The 26464-nt window shown below is 35.6% G+C and overlaps 1 protein-coding gene across 1 annotated transcript in view; it reads right to left on the bottom strand.

Moving 5' to 3' along the window:
• Nucleotides 1-26464, bottom strand: part of TRPS1 (transcriptional repressor GATA binding 1) — a 189972-nt gene that overhangs the window by 149778 nt on the left and 13730 nt on the right. Inside the window, exons 2-3 of the mRNA XM_090283432.1 lie at nt 24956-26088; nt 10431-11034 (exon numbers count right to left, since the gene is read on the bottom strand). Coding sequence (XP_090139558.1) covers nt 10431-11034; nt 24956-26088 — 1737 coding nt within the window. The remainder of the gene's footprint in view (nt 1-10430; nt 11035-24955; nt 26089-26464) is intronic.

Here is a 26464-nt window from a genome sequence, read left to right as displayed (position 1 = left end):
GCTACAGGAACCGAGTGCAAACATGCTCATCTTCATCATCACCACTCATACTTCAAATAATTCATATATGAACAATAAAACATGAACTCTGAAGGAGCATAAAAAATCTAAGATAGGTTTATAGTTTTATGATGCAGTGGGACGAAAGTGAATTATTCACATCCATAAAATAGAGTTGCAATGATTCACAGCCAATTTTATTTTTATAATTGTAATGAAACAGCTGGGATTAGAGTCTATTCATGGACTCATAAGAAACTTACACCCCACCTACTAAAATTAGTTTCTGCATCCAAAATTCTGATCTGAACATCTGATTGTGAACAAAACAGATATCATTGCTCAACGCCAAGGAATGGAGGAAACAGGCTTCAAGCATGTCATTCTTAGCAGAATTGTTTTTCTCATTGTGCAAACTTCCCTTACTGTCATTCCTAAGCAGCCCCTTAAATAGCATGATTCTTTGAAACAGTTATTTTCAAAGAATGAACTTTCTTGTATAAGATAAACTCAAAGAATATAATTATTAAAGATGTCAGACTGTATTGTGATGGCTGTTTATAACTAATAGATTCTCAGCCATGAGACAAGAATCTGATTTAAGAACGTATGTATCAAATATATGACATCTTTTGGGGCACTAGCAGCACTAAGTCTAAAATATAAGATTTTTGCCTTCAACTTGCCTCAGGTATCAATTCACAGATCTAAATATTTAAGGCTTTACAGAAAATTTACTAGGTCCCACGGTTTGCAGTTTTAAAGAGATGTGATCAGTTGTACACTTATCTCTCTTCTGAATTTTCCAAAGAAGGAAACAGTGTATAAGGATTGAGTGACTCACTCTGGGTCACACAGCTAGTTAGTCACAAAAAATGAGTCTAGAACATGAAGACTCCTTTTCTCCAATCCAGTACCTCTTTCCAATATACCACAAGGAAAGAGTAAAAGAAAACATGAAATATATTTTTACCAGAAAATAAAATACAGTCAAGCCTAAATCAGAGATAGCCTCACTAAAGGTGGAATACACCTACCTCCAACCCAACAGGCTGGGCATTGTACTCAAGAATCATTAGGATATATTTTGGAGTCTTCAGAAATTTTAAATCACATATGAAATTTGAGGCAAGTTCTGAGTTTTATTTTATAAACCATCCTATATTTTACATATTTATATGTAAAAATGGCATAAAGTTTTGAGTGGCATTTTAACTAGCTAATTTGGAAGCTACAGAGTGCTCACCTAGATAATCCACATTTTAAAAACCTCTAGCTTTCTTTGAAGTAGTTAGCTAATTTAGGCAAAGCAGATGGATATTCTTGAATTATCAAGAAAAATTTAGGTTGTAAACTCCTAACATTAAAAAGAATCAGATAAACCAAATATTTGACTCTCCTAAAATATGGCCGGCATTGTTGCAATTGTGCCATGCTTTGCAAAACACACACACTTCTAAAAAAAAATGTGAGTATTAACAAATAAAAGCATTTTCAATATTTAATGTATGTACTAGGAAAGAAACTTTAAAGATCCCATACTGAGTTCTTTGTTTCTTATAAAGCAAATCATTATCTTTAAGTAACATGAATAACTCTCTCAAATGTAATATTTGAAATTTTTTGATTCCCATATATAAAAGCCAGACTTAAGACTTGCATGTATAAATGACATCATAAAAGGTTTTCACAAATGTTATTAATTGGTTAAGAATGGCCAGAGATTGTATTTCTAGCTTATAAGAAGCACAAATTAAATGCTAATTGAGAAAATATTCTTTCTCAGTCCTTTTAATTCTTTATTAATATAAATAATATTCTGCTATTTAAAAATCCTTTAAAAGAAAAATAACTTTTAATAGAATCCATATAAATATTTCAGCAACAAATAAAAATAAAGATCCTTAAATTTCATATTAAAAAAAAAGTTATTTTCTTTTACCTCCCCACAAAGTCCACACCACTACCTACCAGATCCAACACACATCTAAGGAAGGTAAAATCTTTAAAAACTTGTTGAGAAATTGTGAAGGTTGGCAAGAACATTTGTTCACAGAGGCAAAATGAAAACAAGAAAAAAAGAGAAATCTCTCCCCTAAAAAAGCAAGCCTAGCTGAATTGATAGCCTTCACTTAAGAAACATGACTCAAGTCTCCTTAGGAAAGTGAGTCCTGCTTAAAAATAAATTTCTCTACAAAAAAAACTATGCAGCATACGCATTATAAGGTAAGCATACCACTATATGCCTTGTTGTTGGGCATTTGTTATATTCTATTTACGTGTTAAAACTAGCTCTTAAAATTATCATTTGCCTTTTTTTCCATTATCTGTATTCATCATTAAATAAGACAATTAAAGTTTAACAGTTAATCCCTAATGAAAAATTCTAGGATATTATTCTTCGAGCATTAGTTATGAGCCAATTTGTTTATATCTTAAAAATGACCCTGTTAGATGACAGTGGCTGAGACTGAACACCATTTGTTATCAGTCATGAATTTTCTCATTTAGATAATTGAAATTATAAAAAAATTTCTAAGAAAATGATAAAAAATTAAAATACAGGGAGGTTCATCGAAGTTTTCTTTACAACTAGAAATTGGAAGACATCTAAATGTTCCTCCACAGGAAATTTGTTAAGCATATTATGATATAGATATTTCATGGGGGAGGCACTAAACATTGTGAATTACACTTGCTGATGGGAAAATATGTCCAATATATACTGTACAGGAAAAGGATTATAAAAGTGAAGCACATGATCCTATACTTAACTAAAATATATATGTGCACACATATATAGAATAAGTTAGACAACAAAATATTAATAGGAAAGTATTTGTAGGTAGAATTCACAATGGTTTTCTTTTTTCGTTTTCAGTGTTCCGCATCATCTACCTCTTTTTCAATAAGCATGTGTCACAGTCATAATTTTCAAAAAGTGATTTTTCTGCTTTGTACATAAAACACAAAGAAAGTATATGTTTAGATACAATAAATCATTCTGAAATTGCAAAAAGCCATCCAAACACTAAGTAGAGTCCAAGAAGCCCCTGTGACGGTTAAGAGCATGGACTCCAGAGCCAAGTCTCCTGCGTCAGAATCGCATCCTCGCCACTGTCAGCAATGTGACACAAGGTTAATGAACTCACCTTTCTGCCTCAGCTTCCTCCTCTACCTAAGAGAGATAATAATAGCTCCAACCTCAAAGGGTTTTGGTAAGGATGAAAGGAGTTAAGTCAATAAGTTAATGAAAAGGAAGTAAGCATTTAATACTAGAAACTGAAATGCCACATTACTTGGCAATCAATTATAAATATCCCTCTATTTTAACGAAATGCTTTATTTTTGAATGCTTTTGTGCATTTGGATACAATTGTTCTAAGTGGTTTCACTAGGTTTTGCCTTCCTCGTGGAGAATTTAAACTGGACAGATACAAGGTATTCTTGGGCTACCCAGTATATTACCAGGTAAACTCAGAAAGTTAATTCCCTAAGAACAGGTTATTTTATGGGACATGAGTCTACCAAGACATTCTTCATTATTTAGTGTAAGTCTTAAATACCAAACTGTAAACAAAATACAACTCTATAGGCAATACAAATAAATAAATCACACTGTCATGGATCTTATCACTTTCTTCAAACAAACTATTGCTATCAAAAATCTATTTTAAAAATATTTATATTTGTATCCAAATTATCATTAAAGTTTGACTCATAATCACTAGTTATCTTTGTTTTAATATTAGGAAAGTTATAAGTGTATTTTGCCTTTTAAAAATATAGCAATATATCCTTAGCTTTTTTTGGTTAATAATGATGTAACAAAATAGCAAATTTCCAAGGTATGAAATGTTCATCCCTTTCATAATTAATATGGCCAAATTAAATATCCTAAATTGAGAAACCACCTTTTATAAGAGGCAAGTTAACATGTAAAATTATGTGTGAGACATTTGATCTATCTGACATTAGTAATGATACCAAGTACTCAATTTATCACATCACAGATGTCCTGTACTTACAAAAACAAAGATTCCTTTGCCTTACTCTTAATCACTAATAATGACAACAGAACTAAGCCATAAGATAAAGTATTGTGATTTTTTTTCAAAATAAGGTCATATTCCAGGTTCTATTTTATTTAAAAGTGATAGTTAATTGTAAACATCTATAAAACAAGAATGTCACTTTGCCAAAATGAAGCAAGTTCTTAAAACTTCAATGAAACTCTTGTATCTCCTGAACTAATAACCCAACTAGATACAGCAGTGTCCTGCTTGCCAAGCTTCCTTGAGTTAACTGGTAGACCATTCTAGCCATCAATGCCATTTTCTGTAAATACTTAATAAAAGTTCTCTAACAGAGTCAAAAGGAAGGGAGAATAAAAGAATATGACAATGAAAACAGTATCTACTTTTTTGATAGGAGCAAATAACAAAATACACAAGAATCCAAGACAAAAAAATTTTTTCCCTGGCATTTTAGGTGATCAACAGTTCTATTAAATCCATCCGTCAGACTGGACTTTGGCAGAAAATACTAGACTTACATAAAGGCTGTGCAGCTCATGGCTGACACACTTTTGAATCAGTCTGCATCTGCACTTCTGAAACCTGGACCATCTTCTACATAACTCTTTACTTCCAACATCTAAGAACGCTCAACAATGGCTTCCTTTTGGAGCCCTGGTATCTCCTGACTCATGCAGTCTGTGAAGAAAGGAGGCCAAGCACCAGATAGTTACACAGGAAATAATTAACAGATATCACGCTGAAGGATACCATTTCACAGTGACAACAAACTACAGCCTGATTCACTCCAAGATACATCTGCTTCCCCTGCCTTAGAACCCTGGGGCATCAGAACCATGCTAGACTTCACAAAAAGCCTAGGTTACAGAAATGGGGGGAAAAAGTACTTTTAAGAAAGTACTTGGACCCCTGGCTGCTGTGGCTCAGTGGATTGAGCGTCGGCCTGCGAGCCAAGTGTCGCTGGTTCGATTCCCAGTCAGGGCACATGACTCGGTTGCACGTCAGGTCCCCAGTTTGGGGGCGCAAGTGAGAGGCAACCACACAGTGATGTTTCTCTCCCTCTCGTTCTCCTCTCCCCTCTCTCTAAAAATAAATAAACAAAACAACAAATAAATTATTTAAAAAAAAAAGAAAATACTTGGGCCAATGGAATTAGAATAACCTATAAAACCAAATATATGTGTCAAATTGGTTTTAGTTGAGATCTACCGTCAAAGGTGGTATACAAATACAAAAAATGAATAACCAGTGAAGAGCAAGAAAACAAGCTACCTAAGTGTTATTTAGTGAAGACAACTGAAATAATCATGTTCATTATTACACATAACTAATTCAATGAACGGCATGTTATTTAATGAAAATCTATAATATATTTGAAATTCAATCACACCCATTTCTAACAGGTGACAACAGAAATGCATCTATTAAATATAGAGGGCAGAAGTGCAGAGATGTACAAGTATGGCTGAACTCTGGATATAGTAAATGTTTTTTAACATTTTATGCTTAGGCAAATCAAATATCAATATCTACCTCAAAAGAAAGTTTATCAACGTGGCCTAAAGGCTACTGTTCCATGAGCAATGAATAGGGAGATGCATACTTCTATTTTTTCCTAGTACAGGCTGTTCTCTTTAGCACACATATGTTAAAAATTGAAGTAGAGTCAGGAAAACGGTGATGTACATAAACATGATAATAAGTCAATACTACCTCTACGATAACTAAAGACTGCTTTCCCTTTCATTAAACATGAAGCAAAAAATATCAGACTTTTCACTTGAGACGATTTTGAGTTAAAAAAAAAAGTTCCTGCAACCTCCTGTCAGTGGTTGTAAAGGCATTCAACGCTGTCGCTTGTTTGAACGTCTGTTTGGCTGCCAATGGACTGTCCCCAAAAGAACATTTTTGCATCTCAATAGACTGTCCGGTATCAACAATCTTTAAACTATAAATTTAGCGCCAATGAAGAAAAGGGGAAATAATATCTACTTTGTACTGTCTTGGTATCACATTTACAGAATGAACAATAATCATACTACTTTGCACTTATCTAGAAACCTGCATCTGGCGATCTCAAATGGCCTGACAAACCTTAATTAACTAATCTGCACAGCACTCCGGTGAGTACCACAGGCATACGATCCTCTCCGAGAGAGATGAACGGAGATTCTTGGAGGCCCTTCCTTTGACAGTCAACTTGGAACTCAACTCCCAGAACTCGAAATTCAATGCCCACAGCCCATGGCTGAACATCTCTGCCAAAACCAAGCAGCGAAAAATGTGCATCTTAAAATGGACAAACTTCCCTAAATAAACTTACAATGGAAACTAAAATCAGTCTCAATGAGACTTACTTTTCTCCCAGATTCATGACAAGTGTGGGTTGATAACTGCTGGTGTTTGTACCTGTGGAAAAATGAGGGCCTATGAATTATCTATGACATTCTGTTCTGCCCAATACCGTGAAGTTTACCTGAATGTTGATTTGCCAAGAGCCACAGGAACTACATATTTACTAATGAATATTACTTATACTTTTGTATTTCATTAACAAATGCAAATACATTTGATACTAGCAAAATCTTTGTGAAATATGACATGTTTTGTTTCTATTAATGTGTTATCAGTTAAAAGACGAAGTTTTCTATGTTATAAAAGTCAATTACAATACAGAAGCCTAGAGTTTCCTATCCAGGAAATAATCTGAATACAGTTGCATCTAAATAAGAGTTGATCCAATAAATAATAAATAAATGTCTTTGTGTAAATATACATAATAGAAGAAACTAGTCAGAAAAGCACACACAAATGTATTCAGTTCTGCTTCCTGCACTGTTTAGCTTAAAATGAGAAAGAAACATCTATCTGAATATATAAAGCCAATTAACTTTTGTTTTCAGTACAGCCAACATTAAATATGTTAACCTTTTCACAGATACAAAGTATATGTTTAAATGAAAACACTGCATTTTCAAAACATTTCCAGGAGCGCTCATGTTTCGTAAGATCTGCTCTAGATGTTTTAAGTGTTAGCAACTAAAGTTTTCATTTAAACATAGACTATTTCTAGCAAAGAGTCTAAAGGCTTTAACATTTCTTCCTACTCTCAAAAGAAAAAAAACGATTTTCTAGAGACATTGTGTAATCAATACACAACAGAAACCTAATTTTCATAAAACAATTCACAAGGTAAAGCCTATGTTAACATGACCCTGCCATACAAAGCACAATAATCAACACATCATACATGTAATTTAAAATATTTCTAATGAGATCAAGTCCATACTATTTTTTTTAAATGCATAAAGACATTCACTAAATGAAAATACACATAAATGATCTGCTATTGAACACAAAACTAAAAGCAAACACTGACCTATGCAAAACAAAACAAACAAATAAATCAAAAAACAGAATAATTTGAAACTTCAGCTTTTGTGTCTGATTCTTATATTTCCTTCCTCACTTTGAGAATAGCAAAATTTCATAACTAAAACCAGTTAAAAACGTGTGTCAGAAACATCAATGTTCTAAAAGCAACATAATTATGTGCTTTGTGACATAATGCTAACTACATTCAGCCTTATATTTAAAAGTGTTTCTATTGTTTACCAGCAGAGTCTGAAATAGTTTACATTAGTATTTTCTGCTGGGAACATGTTATAATTCATGATATCACTTTCTATAGTAGTCAAAGAAGATAGTCAAATTTTTACATTTAGTATTAGAAACTAGATGTACAAATATATTTGTTCTAATAACGCTATATTATATGCACTATTTAGGGTAAAAGTGACTTTTAAAACCAATTTTCCATTTCTTAAATTGCTTACTATTTCTCAATACCATGCCAAATAGCAAGGTAATGTCAAGTTCCATTCTACCATTTTAACCCAAATATGACTATCACATTCTATAGCCCTATAGTTACATAAATTACTATATATATTCATTCAAAATGTGCACATTGTTTTTGCATATCTTAATTGTGTACTTATAAATTTTTACAGACACCCTCACTACTAACTAGACTTCTATAATTATAAGTTAAAGTATATTGTTTTTGCCTTTAGTAAATATCACGGTAATATTCTGCTGGGTTTTCCCAAACTGATAGCAGAGCAATGAACTGGGAAGTACGTATTTGCTATGATAACTTACCAATACCAATTTCTACCACCAGAGTAAAAATTCTTGTCAAATTCACAATCAGAATGGGCTCTGCTTTTTAATGTTCTTTGGTGTCCCAAAGAGTTGATTAGCTAAAGTATGTGTACATTAAGTTTTTTAGTTTGGTTAATATACCAAATATCCCACAATAAATTAAATAAGCCCTACTTCCTATTCCAAATATCCAATAAAATTGGTGATTTCCAAAGGCACTACTGAAACACAAAGAAAATGTAAATTTTAAAGATTCGATCACAGAAAAAAATGATCCAAGACTCTTTAAAATATATATTTATCATATCTGTCCATTTAATTTTGTCAGCTCTTGTGTGTTAGTAGATGAGAGCCTTTAAGAATCACATATCCTACAACTAGGAATCTGACTACTCATTATACTGTGGAACACGGTTAAGTCTCTCACTGAAGAGTTACTTACTTCAGCAGCTAATGTGGAGGAACTGAAAAAAACAAACAGTTAAAATGATGCAACAGAAACTTGAAGTCAGGGAATTAAGGAAGTGGAGGAATTGAGAAAAACAAATCTCTTTAAAAAGTATTATCATCCTCAGCTTGCTGAAAAACCGTTAACTATCACGCTCAGGTTTTAGACTTCACTGCTTAATCAATTATTCATCATTCCAAAATCTTAGTGTATACAAATAGTGACAGGAAAGGACATATTCCAGAACAATCTAAAAGAGTCAAACAGTTTGGCATCTAATGAAGATGTCACGGATGAAAACCATTTTTAGTGGAAAGGCAAGGATGGTGAGCTCTAGTGACAGAGCTATAAAGTACCATGCTCTCAAAATGCAGTACGAAATTAAAAAGCCTAAGGCATGTCATTCCTGCCTTATAACCAGAAACTGCAGGATCCTCTTTGAGACCTGAAGAGTCCACCATGCTAGAAAATAACCAGCATTTACAATGATAAAAATGCAGCTCCCTACATATTTGTCTAAAAACAGCTCCTGAATTGAACACCCTCTTGAAGGGCACAGGAACTATTTTTCTTCTTTTCAAAGTTCCTTGTCATAAACTGGCTCTTTCCCTGTAGAAGTCCTTGTTTCTCAGAAGACAGGGGACATCATCTCTTCTGCATGAAGCCCTTGGTACAGTAGCTCCAGGGCATGGCTGAAGGCAGGGCAGGTAATAGCTTTTATAATTAACTGTGCACCGCCAAGGGGGGTTTCCCAGCTCCACTAGGGAATACCTGAGAGGCACAGATACGCTTCAGGGAATGGGCAGGAAATGAGAGCAGAGTAGCCGAAGAGACATTGTAAAAGAATGGTTTTTCTCCCCAGCCTACATCCAGAGAGAACGAGGGTTGCTACCTGTAGGTCAAAGCACCAGGCTACCTGATCTGTATTTCCTTATGGTTAGCTGGTTTCTGATCCAACTTTAGATGCAGGAGCAAGGCTTCAAAACTATCCAGAAGCTCAAAACTTTCTGAGTCAGGGTGAAAGGTTGAAGTGGTGATGCCTTTAGGCAAAAAGCAAGCATCACTTCTTGGGAGCTTGTGAATTTGCAAAGTCTAAAATTTTTTTGACAATTGCATGAAGAGAGCAATCAGCATCTTATACAGAGGTTTGATTTTGGTTTTCCACGTGGGACTATGTCTTTCTACCTTAAAGAGCCCGAAAATATAAAATGCCATTCACACTTACATGTACCTCATTTTCCCTCTTCTTGGCAACTAATCAACAAGAGCATTGTCACTGGTACATAATTATACTGTGAGTTTGAAAAAACACTATATTTCCATCTTAAAATATCACCAAGGGCTTTGCATTCTTAGTGATTTAAGTCCCCGCTAAGTTTTCTATTTACCTTACACTGTCATACCACCTTAGAATGTAAAAGTCATGTAGTTATCTCAATGTAAGAGGTGTGGATCTTTCGGAGATTGTGAACCTCTCTTCTGCAAATGTGGCCTCGTTGTTTCCCGTAACTGGAATGATTAACCAACATTCAGTCTGAGCTCAGAGCAGTGACAAACAGGTGACTTGCCCACCACTGTACCGAGCACATGCACAGGACACAAACTCACGTGAGTTACTTTCTGCCACTCCAACCTGGTAAGTATAAATCCCCCGACGGACACAGATCATTTTGTTTCCCTTGGTGAGACAAGATAATCTAGAGAACATGGGTCCTCCCCTCCCCACCCCAGCTTTCCCTTCAAGATATAGGAATTATTTAAAAATTAAACCTTCCTACCCGTAACAGGGACTGGGATTCATCCTTGGACTTGTTTTCTGCAGACGCAGGATACTGCGGGGTGATGGCGCCGGACTTCTCCCCGCCAGCTGGCACCCCCTGCAGGAACGCCTTGGTCTCCACAGCCAGGCCATAAATGGGGCGCGCCAGGTGGGCAGCTTCGACGTTGGGGCTATCCCTCAGCGCCTTTGGCTGCTCTTGGCTGCCGGTCACGGGCGTCAGAAGCCCCAGGCTTGCCTGAGGAAAGGATGGGCTGCCCCGCAGGATGTCTGCCCCTCTCCAAGTCATGCTGCGCAGGTCCTCGCTTGGACTCTCAGTCCAAACTTTTTCTTTTAACCCGTCCTTATCTTCCAGCTTCTCCCTCTTCACCGCACTCTCGGAAACCGGCTCTCCCATTTTAGAGTCTGGATTGAGCAGACTGTAGACCTTAACGTCAATTTTGGGCTCCTCCTTGATGGCGGATATGGCCTGACCGTCCTCTTCACCATTGGCTGTAGTGATGTCCTGCTCCTGACAGTGAACAGTGTTGAAGTGTTCTAGTAGTGACTGAGTGTCGGCAGCTGTGAAGCTGCATTGGCGGCATTTGTAGCAGCTGTGTGCTCTCCTGGAGAAAGAGAAAGCAGTCATGGGAAATCGAGCATTCTGGACGGCTTTTTAAAAGAATTCCCTTTAAGCACCTGAATTGTATCTCACGTAATGTAATAGGCAGAATGAAATGCAATATTCTCCACATCCAGGAATTGGAAGGTGATTAACTGGCATTTTCAGTTCTATATAAAGAATGTGACATTCCCTTTTGTCATATGAGCAATAACAGGTATACACACACATTTTATATGCACGCACTAGTCAATTCACATTTAAAACTGGTTGGTTTACTTTACTATTAAATGACCTGCTCTGTTCATTTCAACGTAACTGGATAATCACTGATTCTATATTATTTAAGCAGATATCCCTATATTTTCATACCTGATTTCATCAATGGACTTTTCACTCTCTGTTTATTTAAACTACATTGAGTTTTTTTTTTCACTAAAAATATACATATTTCTGATGCTGAAGTGCTTTCTGCATCTTTTATCCATTAAAATAAATCCTATCTGATTACATCATAAAAGGTAAATCCATTTAAAATCCATTTAATCAATGGCATATATATATATATATATATATATATATATATATATATATACTCTACTAAATAAGATGTATTAGAAGGTCAAGATTTTTCTAAACAAATCCTATCTGTAAGAACTTATGAACATTCAACATACTGAGTTTCCTCTGGGTGTCAAGAAGCATCACAGGTGCTGTCACAGATAAATTCATTGAAAGAGTGTGTGTGTGTGTGTGAGTCTGTGTTTGTGTGTGTGTGTGTGTTTTCTTTCAAAAGACATAGAACAAGACCTTATTGTTAAGTTTTATAGCATCTTCTGCTGTTAAAGACAGAAGAGTAACTGTTAAAATAGGACAAGTGTTTGATAAACAAAAGAGAATAAAAGCAGTGTATCCTAAAAGGCATTCCGGAAAGGTACACAATAACTTGAAATGAGGCATACTGTCTTTAACTGGAAGCCTTGTATGGTTCTCTAAAAATCAGGTGGAACGCTTGCACTCCGCTGATATAATATGTTAGGAGTTACCAACCTAAAGTAACAAAGTAAGTTTTAAGAGCTATTACTTAAAGCCACAGCAAAATATGTATTCACGTATGCAGCTGTAGTTAATCATCACAATATTACTTTGCCATGTACTGGGCATGCACTGGTGAATAAAAGAAGCATAGTCTTCGGCCTGAAAGACTGAGTGGCTTAGCAGTTTACTTCTTAATTGTCAAGCTTTACTCTCTTCTCGTTAACAGCAGTCACACCCAGACTCGCAAGATTCTAAATAATAAAGACAGAAAGGGCATTATCTATTTTATTAAAGTCTTGGGAGGTGGGGCTGTCTTGAGTGTGTTCATTAGGGTGGTTTAGGGCCATTATATCTAGTAATATATCTAAGTAATTAAGATCATGTGCCTTCCATATCTACTTATTGTGCAATCTAGAAAGATCCCGAGCCATCCCATCCCTTCGCCAAATAATAAAAACAAAAATGGCCAAACTTTACTCATTATTGGACTGATACTTCCTCCTAAATATACAAGACCAAGGGTCCCTGCCCAGACAATAAATTCATCACACAGAATCGCACTCTAAGACATTGTGTTTGATTCTGAGTTTTCTAGTTTCAAGTTCCTGTCCCAATGTACATCTCCCTGACTCTTGACAGGTCTCAACAAGAGCTGTTCTGCCCTGCCCCACAACAGAGCTCTTGATCCAACCGACCTAGGCAAACCTTCCATGATAAAGCAGGAGAACCATCAGAATGCAGAGAGCAGCGGGGAGTGAGTATAAAGCCAGAAGGAAACAAAACTTCAGAAATATGTTTTCAGGAAGGACCAAGTTTTATGTTGAAAGAGAAAAGACATTTTTAATGGAAAGGATATTAAGATAAGCTCAATTCACTCACCTTTTCATTGGAAGAGTCCCAAGCACTCACATATCGTATATGATCTCACACTCCACCAACGCAGAAAGCCCATTTAACATGCAGTAAAAGGCAGAAATGATGACTTGCCCATTGAGAGTACATCAAATCATGCATACAGGGCGTCTACCTCCCAGATTATGTTCTTTTTCTACCCTCTTCTGTCTTAATTTTTAACTTTATGCAAAAATAAATAAAATTACTGACAATATGGAAAACCGAGGCATGAAACATGAAGGATGAAAAATGAAAAACATGAGGTGATGGGAAAAGCTTCTGACAGAAAAGAGACTGTGACTACAGCAATGATCTGCAAATAGGCAACACTGCCACTTAAATTGTTTCTTAGCAATACATATTCCAAGGTTCTCCATTTCCCTACTGATTCAGAACATCCTACACATAACCAGAGGATCTGAATTTTTAATAAGGTCCTCAGGTGACCCCAATGCAGGGATCAGTATCTACCTTAGTAGATCATGGTTCTAACAACTTAGTAGATCATGGTTCTAACAACTCAACAAACACACTCATAAGACATCCTCCAAGCCCCATGATTTTAATAAACACAGGAAATACCCTTACTATCTTTTTTATTTAGATTCTTAAGAATCTGGGTTTAACTACTGTTGAAAAGAGAGTAAGCCTTGATGATTCAGCAGTAGACTGCTCTATCTTCAGTCCTTTGAACAGCACTAGAAGAAGCAGAAAAGCAATTTGTAACTTAGTATTCTAAAGACCTGAAGGACTTTTTTCTCCCTGTAATATCAGTCTTAAATAAATGACAGAAACTACATTTAAAAAACATTACTTTAAAAGCTTGGAGCACTATAAACTTTTCAATAACCTATGCTAAAATCTAGTGCAATGCTCCTCAAATTCTAACATGCATAGGAATCCCCTGGGAATCTCGTTAAAATTCAGATTCTGATTCTGGAAGTCTGGGGTGGGACCCAATATTCAGTATTTTTTACAAGCTCACAAGCTTACAAGTTGGTCCCCAGACTACACTTCAAGACAGGTATCAGTTTGGAATGACCTCTCCATATATATATATATATATATATATATATATATATATATATATATATATATATATATATACTGAGTACTTGCTAGAACATTCCCAAATGAATTCTTTATGATGGGCAACATCATTTTCTCTGAAAGCACCTACAATATCACCCACCTCTGAGGGTCAACACTAACGTTAAAACTACAAACATGGCATTGTTAAGTGTAATCACAAACAGCAATTCATCTTTTTTATTTCATTGTTTGGGGATCATCTTTCAATATTCTTTAGTGACAGGCAATTTATATGTAGTATCCCACAACAATCACACAAAGTATGGATTTGCATCCCTCCTTCACAGAGCAAGAACGTGAAGCACTGAAATTCACGTAAAAGATGTGGAGGGCATGACGCAGTGTCTTAACACTTGTTCAGGGTTAGTCTTTCCTGTCAGCTCTTTAGTACTTGATGCAATGTAACTAGCTTATTCAGGAATTAAATCCCTGAAAGATTTGGTCATATTCTAGGACGTAATGTCACTCCCTCGATAATAACTGAGAAGACCTTCAACACAATGCCATGTCCCCAAAAAATAAAAAATAGGTGATTTTGATTCCTAGTAGAAGAAACGTTACTCAAGAACAAGTTTAATCATTATGAAACTTGATCAGTTTGGACTCTCCTCTAACTTATTAAATGCATTTCATTTATTAACATCAATATGAAAACAGCAGAAAGGTTCTGGGAATGTTCCCTCTATTTCTCATTCAGTAAGACCTCCCGAATGACTCAACCCAAGAGTAAACCTACCAGTCCTCTGTACTACTCTGAAACTGTCTTCCCCTGAGGATTTCTTCCATGTTGCCTTTTATTAAACTCCTGTGTGTTCTACTTCGCAGTTAGAGTATAATTGCCTTAAGCTCAAGATCAAAGCTCCCACCCAACTCCACCCAGAACACCTAGTCAGTCAGTAACTATGTGCTTAATAATCAAAGGAGTAAATCTATGGGAGAGGAGAAACTCTTCTCTATCTTCAAGGTTCTTTTAGCTGGTCTGATTATAAAATAGACCTGAGAAAGGTTAGGAAGAGAGAATAACCAAATTTAATACATGCGTGTATGTATGGGAACCCTACATCCATGAGAGTCAGAAATTGCACATGTATAAGAGGTTCAGAGACAGAAAGGAAACATGGGTGTCTAAGACATTCTGAGCTAGGAATGAAGTAAGGTGCCTTGGGGATTTAAAGGGTCACTGCAGAATGATAAGAAGAGCAGATGAATAGAGGTGAGTCCTCCCCAAGAACAAGCCAAAGGGATTTTCTTTGACAACCTCTCATTATGGGCAAGGCCCCTACTTCAAGTTCTTGTAGGTAGTCAAGGGAGAGGCAGAAGTTTCTCCTGAGCCTAAAGCTAAAGATGCCCTTAGCTCAAAACAATCCACATACCATAGGAGCATATTTTGGGGTGACCATCTTGGAACCCCACAAACCACCACAGCTCTAGGGGAGTTCAGGATGCTGGATTTAATATGCAGAGCTATTAAGTGGCAGAGAAAATTAACTGGTACATAGATATTTTGCAAATGGTATATTTTTAGTGGTCCTCTGAATAAATTCTTCATTATTTACAAATTCCTAGAACTTCTGGATACATTAAGCCAAACTAACTTAAAAAATACTAAAAGTATATGCTTTACATTAATTTAAATTTTATACCCTCCTGCCAACTCAATAGCAAACACTTTCCTCATGCTATATGAGGAAAAATTATGTCATTTTATAGGTCTTCCTAGCATAGGGCTGCCAGATAAAACACAGGACACCCAGTTAAATTTGAATTTCAGATAATAAACAAAAACTACTTTAGTACAAGTATGTTCTGTGAAATATTTTGAATATACTTATATAAAATTACAGTATGCTCCATGCAATATTTTAGGCAATGAGGACATGAGTCAAAGAAACTTTGATAAAAGAGCTAAATCATCCTTTGCATCCAGAGAAAACTACAAGTAACCTAAAAAAAGGCTAACCTGTGCTTAAGTCAAGTGACAAGACTTCTGTGAGAAGAGATATTTTATTCCTTATCCTACTGGAGTGAATTTTCATGTGCTATAGAAAGCATTTATTTCAGATCCATTCACATTTCAATGCACCGTGGTCTTTCTTCCTGGTAGTAGCATTTCATTCATTAGCAGAGATTAAAAGTATTTTCCTAATTCATAAAGGGCTGAGGTGTTTTAGTCTTTAAAAAAAAAGTCAGCTAAAAGATACTACTCTTTTACTTTATTTCTTTATTTCTATTTTCATAGTAAAGCAGCTCACAGTACATGTGAAGTCAACTCTGAGCAATGTTTTCTTCTTCTCCATTAAATGTTAACTTCCAGAAATTTATGCCATCACTTGAAGAACTCTCCTTTACCAAATAATTGTATTTCACCTTCAATAGTTTTAACCATAGTTTTTCTTCTTCAATGACTAAATGGACATCAAAGTAATCGAATAACTCATAAATAACAATCAATTAGACTTTGAAAGATAAGTTTTGGTAATTATGGAATCAGACACCTAGAGATATAAAGTGTCACAGAAGAGGAGTAAATGGAGGTGATTTAATTTAGATATTATTCAGTAGATTCGATATCTAATACAGTTAATCACTTCTGTAACACGTACTTCATTGTTATAAAGGTCTACACGTGTGGCACTTGAGATTACTGTCACTGCAGAATGGCGAAAAGAGTAACTTGGGGACAAAAAAAAAAAGGATTATAGGTGGATAACCAGATCAATCACCTCTTGGAAGCTGGAGCTATAATATTCAGCCTTAGTGATATACAGAGAAGCAGTCCTCAAATGAAAATCTAGAAAGAACTGAAATTCGAATACAACTCCATTCCGTCCACTCATCATTTATTTTTTAAGCTGAAATAATCTGATTAGTATTTACTCATTTTGAGTAGCTGGTTTTTTAAGGGGATTGTGGGCTGATTTCCCCTTCAAGTAGCAGAAGAATATACAACTAATGTCGTATCTGGAAAATTTCAACTTATGAGTCACTTTTGAGAAGAAGATATCCCTACGAAATGTTCAAAAGAGAAAGATAAGCTTTCCTATAAATTAGAAAGTAAGTAAGAAACTGGGACATCATTTCTATAAACTGATATAAAATGAAAAGCATGGCTAAAATTTATCTTATTTGAAGACTTGGTAATTGTTCTTGTACAGTCTTCAGGACCATTTAATCTGAATTTTGAATAAATTATGTATACAAATAAATATAGTGACACTGTGAGTTATTTTTCTTGATGGACTTTAATATCCCAGGTTATGTCTGTCTCACAGTGGAAATTTTCAACTTGTGCTATTATGTCCACTTCAAGGTATTAAAGGCAGCTGCTTTATCAGGTACTGTTTAAAAGAACATGCCCCACAACATACGCAAACCCAAATGTAACTACCATGGCCCTCACCCCTTTAGAAATTATGTTCTAACGCACTCTGTAGTTGGCTTTTCCCAATGTGTTGATCATTAAGGGCTTATCATAAAATCTGTTCTTTAGAATTAGCATAACACACTGTCTATGTTCTTCTGCTGGATTTTTGAAGAGAGATATTGAGCAGTAGTTACATTAACTTACAACTAATATATCCAATGTAGTTTCCTGCAGCCTGAGTGATATATTTTATGTCTACAAGATTTAAACATTGTTTTAAAAAAATTTTAAGCATTCATAAATCTCCAAATGGACAGGTGCTTGTCACCACATACACTACCAAAATGGCCATATATTTTTTCACATTCTAGAGATCAAGCTGGTAGACAATGATTATATTAAAAATTTTTTAGCAGTTCATTTTAAGAAAAAACCTTTTATTGCATGTATTGGGGTTACATTGGTTAATTATATAGGTTCCAAGTACAATTCCATAATATATCATCTCTACATTGCATCATGTGTTCACCATCCAAAGTCTAGTCTCCTTCCATCACCATTTATTCCCCCTTTACAATCTTCTACCTGCCACCTTGATAATAAGAAAGCTTGAGCCTCTCCTCAATATTTATTAGACATGTGTACTGATGAGAATTGATGCTTCATTTTCATTTTAAAATTGTATCACATAATGTTAATGATACATACTCACATTTTATATATATATAAATATATGTTATATATTCATATCTAGGTTTACAAAAAAATAAAAACTGAACATAATCATAGAATCATACAATATGATAATAAATATATAGTCACTCTTGCTATGTATAGAAATATCTAGTATATGTGTATACACATACAGGGTCGGGCAAAAGTAGGTTTACAGTTGTTTCTATGGAAAATAATACAATAACTAATAAATAATAATAAACTGTTTCATGTACTCACAGCTATAAATCTACTTTTGCCCCACCCTCTGTGTGTGTGTGTGTGTGTGTGTGTGTGTGTGTAAAGAGAGAGGGAAAAAATGATATATAGAGATAAAATAATATTTATGATACAGTTCAATATATGTATATAAATGTAAATGAGTATGTATGGCATATATAGAAATATACATATGAATATGTATACATATAGTTTGGTTTTGCTAGTGTTTGAACTTTATTAAAGATTGTAAAACGGTATCTGGCTGAAAATAGTCTTCTTCAATTTGTCTTTATTCAGCCAAAATTACGCCTACACAATACATCCATCTTGTATTCAGCTATTATTTATTCAAATTTACTACCGTAAAATATCCTACTACATGAAAAATCTACAAAAAAACTTAACTTGTTTCTTGTGAAAAGTTAGAAGAGCATCTGATACTGCCACAATTTTCCAGATTCACTTCATGAATATATACTGAGCACTTTTACCCCTTATAATATGTTTTTTAATATCTATGCTTTCAGAAATTAATAAAGTGATCCATTTCTTTAGTTAGTGTCTGCCTTCTGTAAGTTCATCCACCTTTAGTTTTTGTTGTTGAAGTCTAACTTCATTACACTGAGCCAAAGGTCATATTCTCTGACACTGTTTTTCTTAAATCTTACTTTTTTTGGCTCCAAATGTGTCAGTTTTTCTAAGTGTTTTATATCTGCTTGAAAAGCATGTGCATTCTCTAATTGTTGAGTGCAGAATTAATATATTTTATTGAAACAATATTGTTAACTTGTTCAAGCCTTTATATTTGAAAAGTTATTTCTGTCATTCTTTTAATAAGAACGGTTTGGTTGGTCATATTTTTCCTGTAGTTGTCTATTAATTTTTGCTCATATATATTTATTTATATTTATCTGAAGAACTGAATGTCTTATCATTATGTAATGACTTTCCCCTCATGCTTCCTATCTTACAATCTAAACTGTATGACATTAATAATGTTATCTCAATTTTCCTTTGGTTTAGATTTGCTGTAATTACTCAGCCCATTTTTTATATTTGCTCTAATAACCCAGTTTATTATTTTCTTTCAAACTCCATAAACGTATGTTTCAAGTGTCTATCCTGTAAACGGCTTATAGTTGAATTGTGTTTTTTAGTAAGTCTAAAAATATCCTTTTTTTAAACAGAGAGAGAGAGAAACATCGATGTGAGAGAGAAACATCTACTGGTCGCCTCCAGCCCCAAACAACGATCAAATTCGCAACCTAGGTATGTGCCTTGACGAGGAATGGAACACCCAACCTTCTGGTGTACGGGATGACACTCCAGCCAATTGAGCCACCCAGCCAGGGCAGTCTAACAATATCTTTTAAGTAGAAAATTTTAATCCACAGAGTTTTATTAAGATTTTTGATATCTAGAATTTTATTCTATGGTCTTACTTTTGAAATATTATGCTTACCTCTCCCCCTTTTTTGCCATTAAGAGATTGAATATTATGGATGTTATTTTGTTATTCTGTGTTTCTCCTCTATAGTTTTGAAAGCCCTGTACACATTTCCTAATCTTTCTTTGATTATCCTTAAAATTTTCCACGTATGCATAACAAAGTCCTCACTAATTCTAGACAATTCCAGCACAGCATAAGAACAACTTAATTCTGAACATTTCCTCTGCAAACTTACATATTAGTTTTTCCCAATATCTTAGTCAGTCCCTCTCTACTGCATAAATTAGGCAGGCTATCATTGTTTAGATTTACTCAATTTCTCTGGTCTTTGCTTATATGAAAATGTCTTTGTGCTTATTCTTGGAAGATAATTTTGACTGGTGGACAATACTAACTTATTCATTTTCTTTTTTCCCCCTTCCTCAAACTTCGAATAGTATTCTTCCCTCTTCTGGTTTCCAATTTTGGGTTTTAAAAACATGTCTCTATTAATCTGTTTTCTGAGTACTATGTTGTTTTTCTCTAGTTGCTCTAAAGGACCTCTCTGCCTCGGCATTTTAACATTTATTATAACATGTCTATTACAGAGTTTATTTGTATAGACAGTTGACCCTTGAGAACACATGGGATATGGGATGCTGACCTCCCTTATAGTTAAAGAGCCATATACAACCACAGTCAACCCTCCATATACGAGAATTCTCAGTTGTGGAGTTGATTTTGGAAAACTCAGGTTTGAACTACACTGGTCAACTGAATTGTGGTCAATTAAATAAAATCTGTGTATAAGTGAACCCACACAGTTGTTTTTGGGTCAATATAGCCCATTTAGTATAAGCTATGCTTTCTTGTATCTGTGTATTTATATCTTTTAACAGTTCTAGAAAATCTTCTGCCATTACTTCCTCAAATATTGATTGCCTATCTTCCATTCACTATATTTGTTTATCCTTGGACTCTAATAAGATGCATGTTAGAACTACTTATCATACTTTCCATCCTGTCCTGTCTTAAATATTCTGACTAATGTCTTCAGATTTAACTTCTGATTAACTCACTCACTCTAAAGCATTTGGTAATTTGTTATTTAACCTATCCATATGTCTTTAGTTTCAATAATCTTATGTTCAATTCAAAAACAATAGTTGCATCTTTTCAAATATTCACTTCTGGTCACATATAACTTAATCAGGTTGTAAGTTTAATTTTCATTTTAAACATTTATTATTATTTTATAATTGAAAACCATTATATGTGAAGTTGCTGGGTATTTACAACTGTTGATTTCATTTTCTAATGATTTCAGATATCAGGGTTTATATCCCTGCCCATAACAGAGAATTTTTATAATAGCGGGCACATACAAGGTTCATCTTAGGCCTGGCCATGGATATTGTGGAGGGGAAAAGTGAAGTACACTCCTGTACACACATTTGTGTTTATTTCTGACAGAAGTCAAAGGAAGGCACTAAAATGGAACCACTTTAGCCACCCTCAAGGTGTCAGCTTCAAGTAAAATTCAGATTCTGCGCAACCTCTCTGCTGGTGACTCCAGGCTCATCTTCCTGCTTAAAGGCAGCACCAGCATTGGCTTTTGCCCTCAAGGCATCCTCATGCTCTGCATTCCCTGCATTCTCTCCAGACTGCGTTTGGTTTACTCATGGTGAAGGGAAAAGAGAAAAGCTACAGAAATTTCCCTTGATTCACGGAAATCTAGCAAGGCTTTAAAAAGTGTGTTTTATCTAGTATAGTTGTTTTGTAAGGAGATAGTCCTCTTACTCCAGAAATATAACATTGCAAATTTTAATGAGATGAATGGTAGCCAATTAGAGAATGGTTACATTATTTAACATTAATTAAATACTACAAGAAATGGAGTATAAGGTATAACTTCATGAGTGGAATATAATAACTCAGTCATGATGTGAGCCAGGGGTATCATAAGTAAATATGAAATATTAAGAAAATGAACCAAGTTCCAGTTACTGACTGGCTAATGTTTGCAGTTCAACCCAGGTTAAACTTGGTTCTTTGGGGAAATGCACATGCAATCCACACTGAGGTTTTTCCACTCATAGCTCTAAATCAGCTCCCCTGCTTCTCAGCTGCAGTTATATTATAGATACATGATTTCACATATTGTACAGGTCTCAGTTTATACTACCTTTTTACTACACTGTAAGTCTTGTATATAAAACAATCAAAAGCCTAGAATATTCCATAGTAAAACAGAATTATGGTGAAATTTTCCCAACATCAGTAATAGAAATAAACATAAATTTAACTAAAAAAGTATTATTGTATATGGTAACCTTGTCCCTTTATCTTGTCTTCAAAATGTGGTTTTTGGGGAAATGCTTTGACAGCAAATCAAGTTTTGGACATTCATGTGACTAATTCCTTTAACATCCCTACAGCTTCCACTGGCTCGGACTCCTGGACTTGTAATTGTCTAAATTTCAAATATCTCTGCATGGATTTATTAAAAGATTAGAAAATCTAGGATCACACAAACCCCATCAGGTTATAAGTATGAGCCTATTTTAATGCCCTAGGGACAAGTGCTGTTCAATTTTTTATCTAATAAAATACTGAGAGGTCGACTTAACTTTAAAATACATAGACAAATGTCAGTTTGTATAGAATCTATGCCCTCAGAAGGATTCCAAAGTTCAAAGATTAAACTGTAACTTACCATGGAGATATCAGCCTATGCAAACTATGTTGAAGTCAAAATCACATGGGGATTTCATTTACTTAAAGATATTCACCGAGAACCTGTTAGCCATCCTGGCACAGTGGCAGGAAACAAGACGAGATTCTTCCCTCTGAAATTTACTTTCCTTAATAACTATTAAGTAAACTTTGAGATTATTTAGTAACATTTTTAAAAGATTTTATTTATTTATTTTTAAGAGAGAAGGGAAGGAAGAGAGGGAAAGAAACACCAATGTGTAGTTGCCTCTCATGAGCCCCCAACTGGGGACCTGGCCCACAACCTAGGCATATGCCCTGACTAGGAATTGAACCAGTGACCCTTTGGTTCAGTAGCCAGCACTCAATCCACTGAGCCACACCAGCCAGGGTTATTCATTCTTTTATTTCTTGGGATTTTTTTTTTTTTATTTCAAAAAAGTATACTATTTTTTCAGACAAGTCTCCAGGCAACGGCCTCAGCTTCCTCGAGAAAAATCACCCACTAAAGTGTGCTGTTATCTAGATGTATTGTAGTGTGTGTGTGTGTGTGTGTGTGTTGTGGTTGATTTCCTCATGATTAAAGAACACCTCCTTCAAAAAAAAAAAAGTCTCTGATTTTCATATAACCTAACGAATGTGCATGCATATTTGCAATTTTTTTTATCATCTAATAAATGTGCATGCACAGTATGCACACTAGTAAAGCTTGGGAGAGAGCTGATGTCTGCCAGTCTCAGAAAGAAATTAGCATGCAGTTAACATCAGAGGAGCCAGAAACACACACCGCAAGTGTGAACATATTTGGTTGCAGGACTGTGTCTTTTCCTAGGGCAGACCTTATAAATTAAACAGTGTCAATCTTAAGGAAGTGTTTTCTGAACATTTAGATTCACTGTGAACATTAGGGTGCCCTTCAAATGAACATTTCACATTATTAGCCTATTGTTTGACACGAACTGCTTTGTCACTGAGTGCGGCTGAGGAAGCATACACACATTAGTATGAACATGCAACTTTTAAAAAGAATGGGGAGAACTATTTAAAATCTTGGGATGTGAAAATTTTTTAATTATAATATCAAGTCTACATATGGAAAAGCACTTAAAAATCATAAATAAAGCTCTTTACTTTGATACTTAGAGGAATAATAACAGAAAAGCATCTAATACATGCTAAGTCATGTCTGAACACACTGTACTTCCAGGGTTTTAGTGAAGTAATAATTCCTACTTATAACCCATTCTTGGTTTAAATGTTCCTTCCCCAGGGAGGCATTTCCTAATCTACCATATTGGGCTATGTTGTCATGATATTCAAACACGGCAGTCTCTGCATCATCTTTTATGATACTTGTCACTCTTCTGATCGGCTACAATCTCCCACTAAACTGTAAGTTCCATGAAGGCACTATGTCTTATTTTCTCCTTTATCAGTGGGCATAGTGTGCATATTTGGGATTAATTGGGTAAGGAATGAATACATAAGTAAAATAAATATACATATCCTAAACTCATCTCTAGAAAATATAAAGATTAACTGGGAAAATTAACATTAATGAAGAGAACAGAGTGAAAGGAGAAGGAAGCTCTGACATACTCTTATCTCTGTTTACAACCCTGAAATAACGTAAGCAGCATCGCCTGCTCAGAGAAGCAAAAGTCCGGAAATCCAACTAATACCTATTATAGAATTCTCATCTTCAGGTTATTGTTTGTATGCAAAACAAGGTTGTTGCTCGATTTTTTTTAAGTACAAAGAACAGCCAATCTCATTAAAATAAACACAAAACAAAAACAAACAAACAAACAAAAGACGAGCAACATGTTCTGAAATGGACTGTCTCCCTGCTGAAATATGGAAATTATAGTGGCACTTTTCATTTGGGAGCAGCCATTTAAAATCATGGACTACGGAGCCATACCTAGCAAAGACAAACAAATGAATTGTGGTCAATTAGTAAACTCATCAGTATTATCAGCATCACTGTAGATTTTAAAATACACTCAGTAAATGGTATAAAACAGGTAAGAAACAGAAGAGTAAATGGTCTCAAACAAGTGATCCAATTAAAAGCTGTGGTTATCACCTCTATAAACATATAATCTGCAGTTGTATGAATGATCTCTTAGGTGATCTTGTCCAGTAATCTCCCCAGGTCACCGCAATTATTCCCCAACCATTTTTGGATCAGCCCCCTGAATTATTTCTATCTATTTAATTTTTAAAATTATTGATTTTAGAGAAAGAGGAAGAGAATGAGAGAGAGAAAGAGAAAGAGAATTATCGATTTGTTGGTTCCTCTTATATATGCATCCATTGGTTGAATCTTGTGTGTGCCTTCACTGGGGATTGAATTCACAATCTTGGTGTATCGGGACGACATCCTAACCAACTGAACTACCCAGCCAGGGCCCTATCAATTCCTTGATGTACCCTCCCTACTCCACGGCTTACCTGTAGTGTCGGGAAATCTCTTCCTCCACCTGGGTAATGAAATCACATTTGGTACATGAGTGTTCTTTGCTTTCCTTGCCAGCTGGCTGCCCATCCGATGATCCTTGCAGATGGTTGGCTTCCTGTTTGACATCTGATGTCTGGGACTCATGCATGCTCTCGTAATGAAAGAGGAGCACATCCACATCGGGGGTGGAGAAGGAGCATTGGTGGCACTGGTGTTTGACTCTCGAGCTTCCGGACGCCCCAGGAGACAAGTGCAAAAGCAAGAGCGCACAGTGGGAACAATTACTTTTCCTACAGGCAAACGGGTAAGTGATTTCTCCAAGGTGCTTTTCTGGGCTGCAAAGGCCTCTGGGGCAGAATGGACAGTGCTTAATGGTACACTTATGAATGTTATGGAGCTGTTGATAATGACGGAGAAGTGGCCCCACGACAATGACATCGGGGCCATGGCTTTTGGAATATCTGAAGTCGCAGAACTGACAATTGTAGCTTGTTACCACATTATCCTCTGCTCCCTTGCTGGAGAAGTCCTTCTTTTTAGCCCCGCTGGAGCCCTTCTCTGCCTTGGTCATTGGTTCCCCTTCTGCGCTTTTGGCCAGATCACTCTGATTAATGACAGAGCCCCGGGCAAGCTTATCGTTTAATTCAGGATTCAGGCTGCCTGATTGCGCTCCTCCGTGGTGCTTGCCATAATGTTCTAGCAGTTTAAGTGAGCTAGATGACTCACAGCTGAAACTACAAAATTTACACCAGTAGTAACTGGTGGCCTCTGTACCATTTTGTCTCGAGGAATCAAGGGGCTTGATGGGCACTGAGTAGCCAACAGGAGTGTCATCGCCCACCTTGACTGTGATCTTGTCCTGCCACTTTCCCAAGTCTCCAGAATCACTGGATCGAAGGGCAGGGATGGATTTGTTAGAGTTTTTCTCTGAAGGTTTTGCACCCTCGGAGGAGGGGAGAGGAGCTTTTATTTTGTTCGGGTGAGTCTGAAGAAAATGTTGTTCTAGTTCAGTTGATGAGTTGCCCATATAAGTGAAATTGCAGAATTTACAGCGGAAGTACTTGGTGTTTCCTTGGCAATCTGGTGTTTTCCGTCCAATGCCAATGAATGTTCCACCTGAAGTGACCTGATAGAGAAGAGATGGATGTTACTTTAAGGTATCATTAATTCAAAGCTCTCTGTAGGAGGGAGGAGACATTGGCAATTATTCCACATTAAAAAATACAATGGTACTTCTGCTTATTAGGAAATCACTTGAATAATCAGAGCCAAGTAAATTCACTCTTCATTATTCAATAGCTACTCTACTCTATGAGAGGTTTATTATGCTAAACATTTTGGCTATAATATCAGAAGAAGGTAAGTAATAAAAGGACTATAACTAATTCAGAGGATTGAATAATACATGCATTTGAGAAAAAGAAACAGCTAAGCAAACAATTTTCAATAAAGTAGATTTTACTACTGCTTCTTTCTAATCCAGTACTTGCAGAAGCATCCAT

This window comes from Furipterus horrens, unplaced genomic scaffold (assembly GCF_987537825.1).
Source record: "Furipterus horrens unplaced genomic scaffold, mFurHor1.1.pri manual_scaffold_7, whole genome shotgun sequence".
Classification (NCBI taxonomy): domain Eukaryota; kingdom Metazoa; phylum Chordata; class Mammalia; order Chiroptera; family Furipteridae; genus Furipterus; species Furipterus horrens.
The sequence above is the reverse complement of the archived record's forward strand: the minus strand, read 5'-3'. Positions and strand labels throughout refer to the sequence as shown.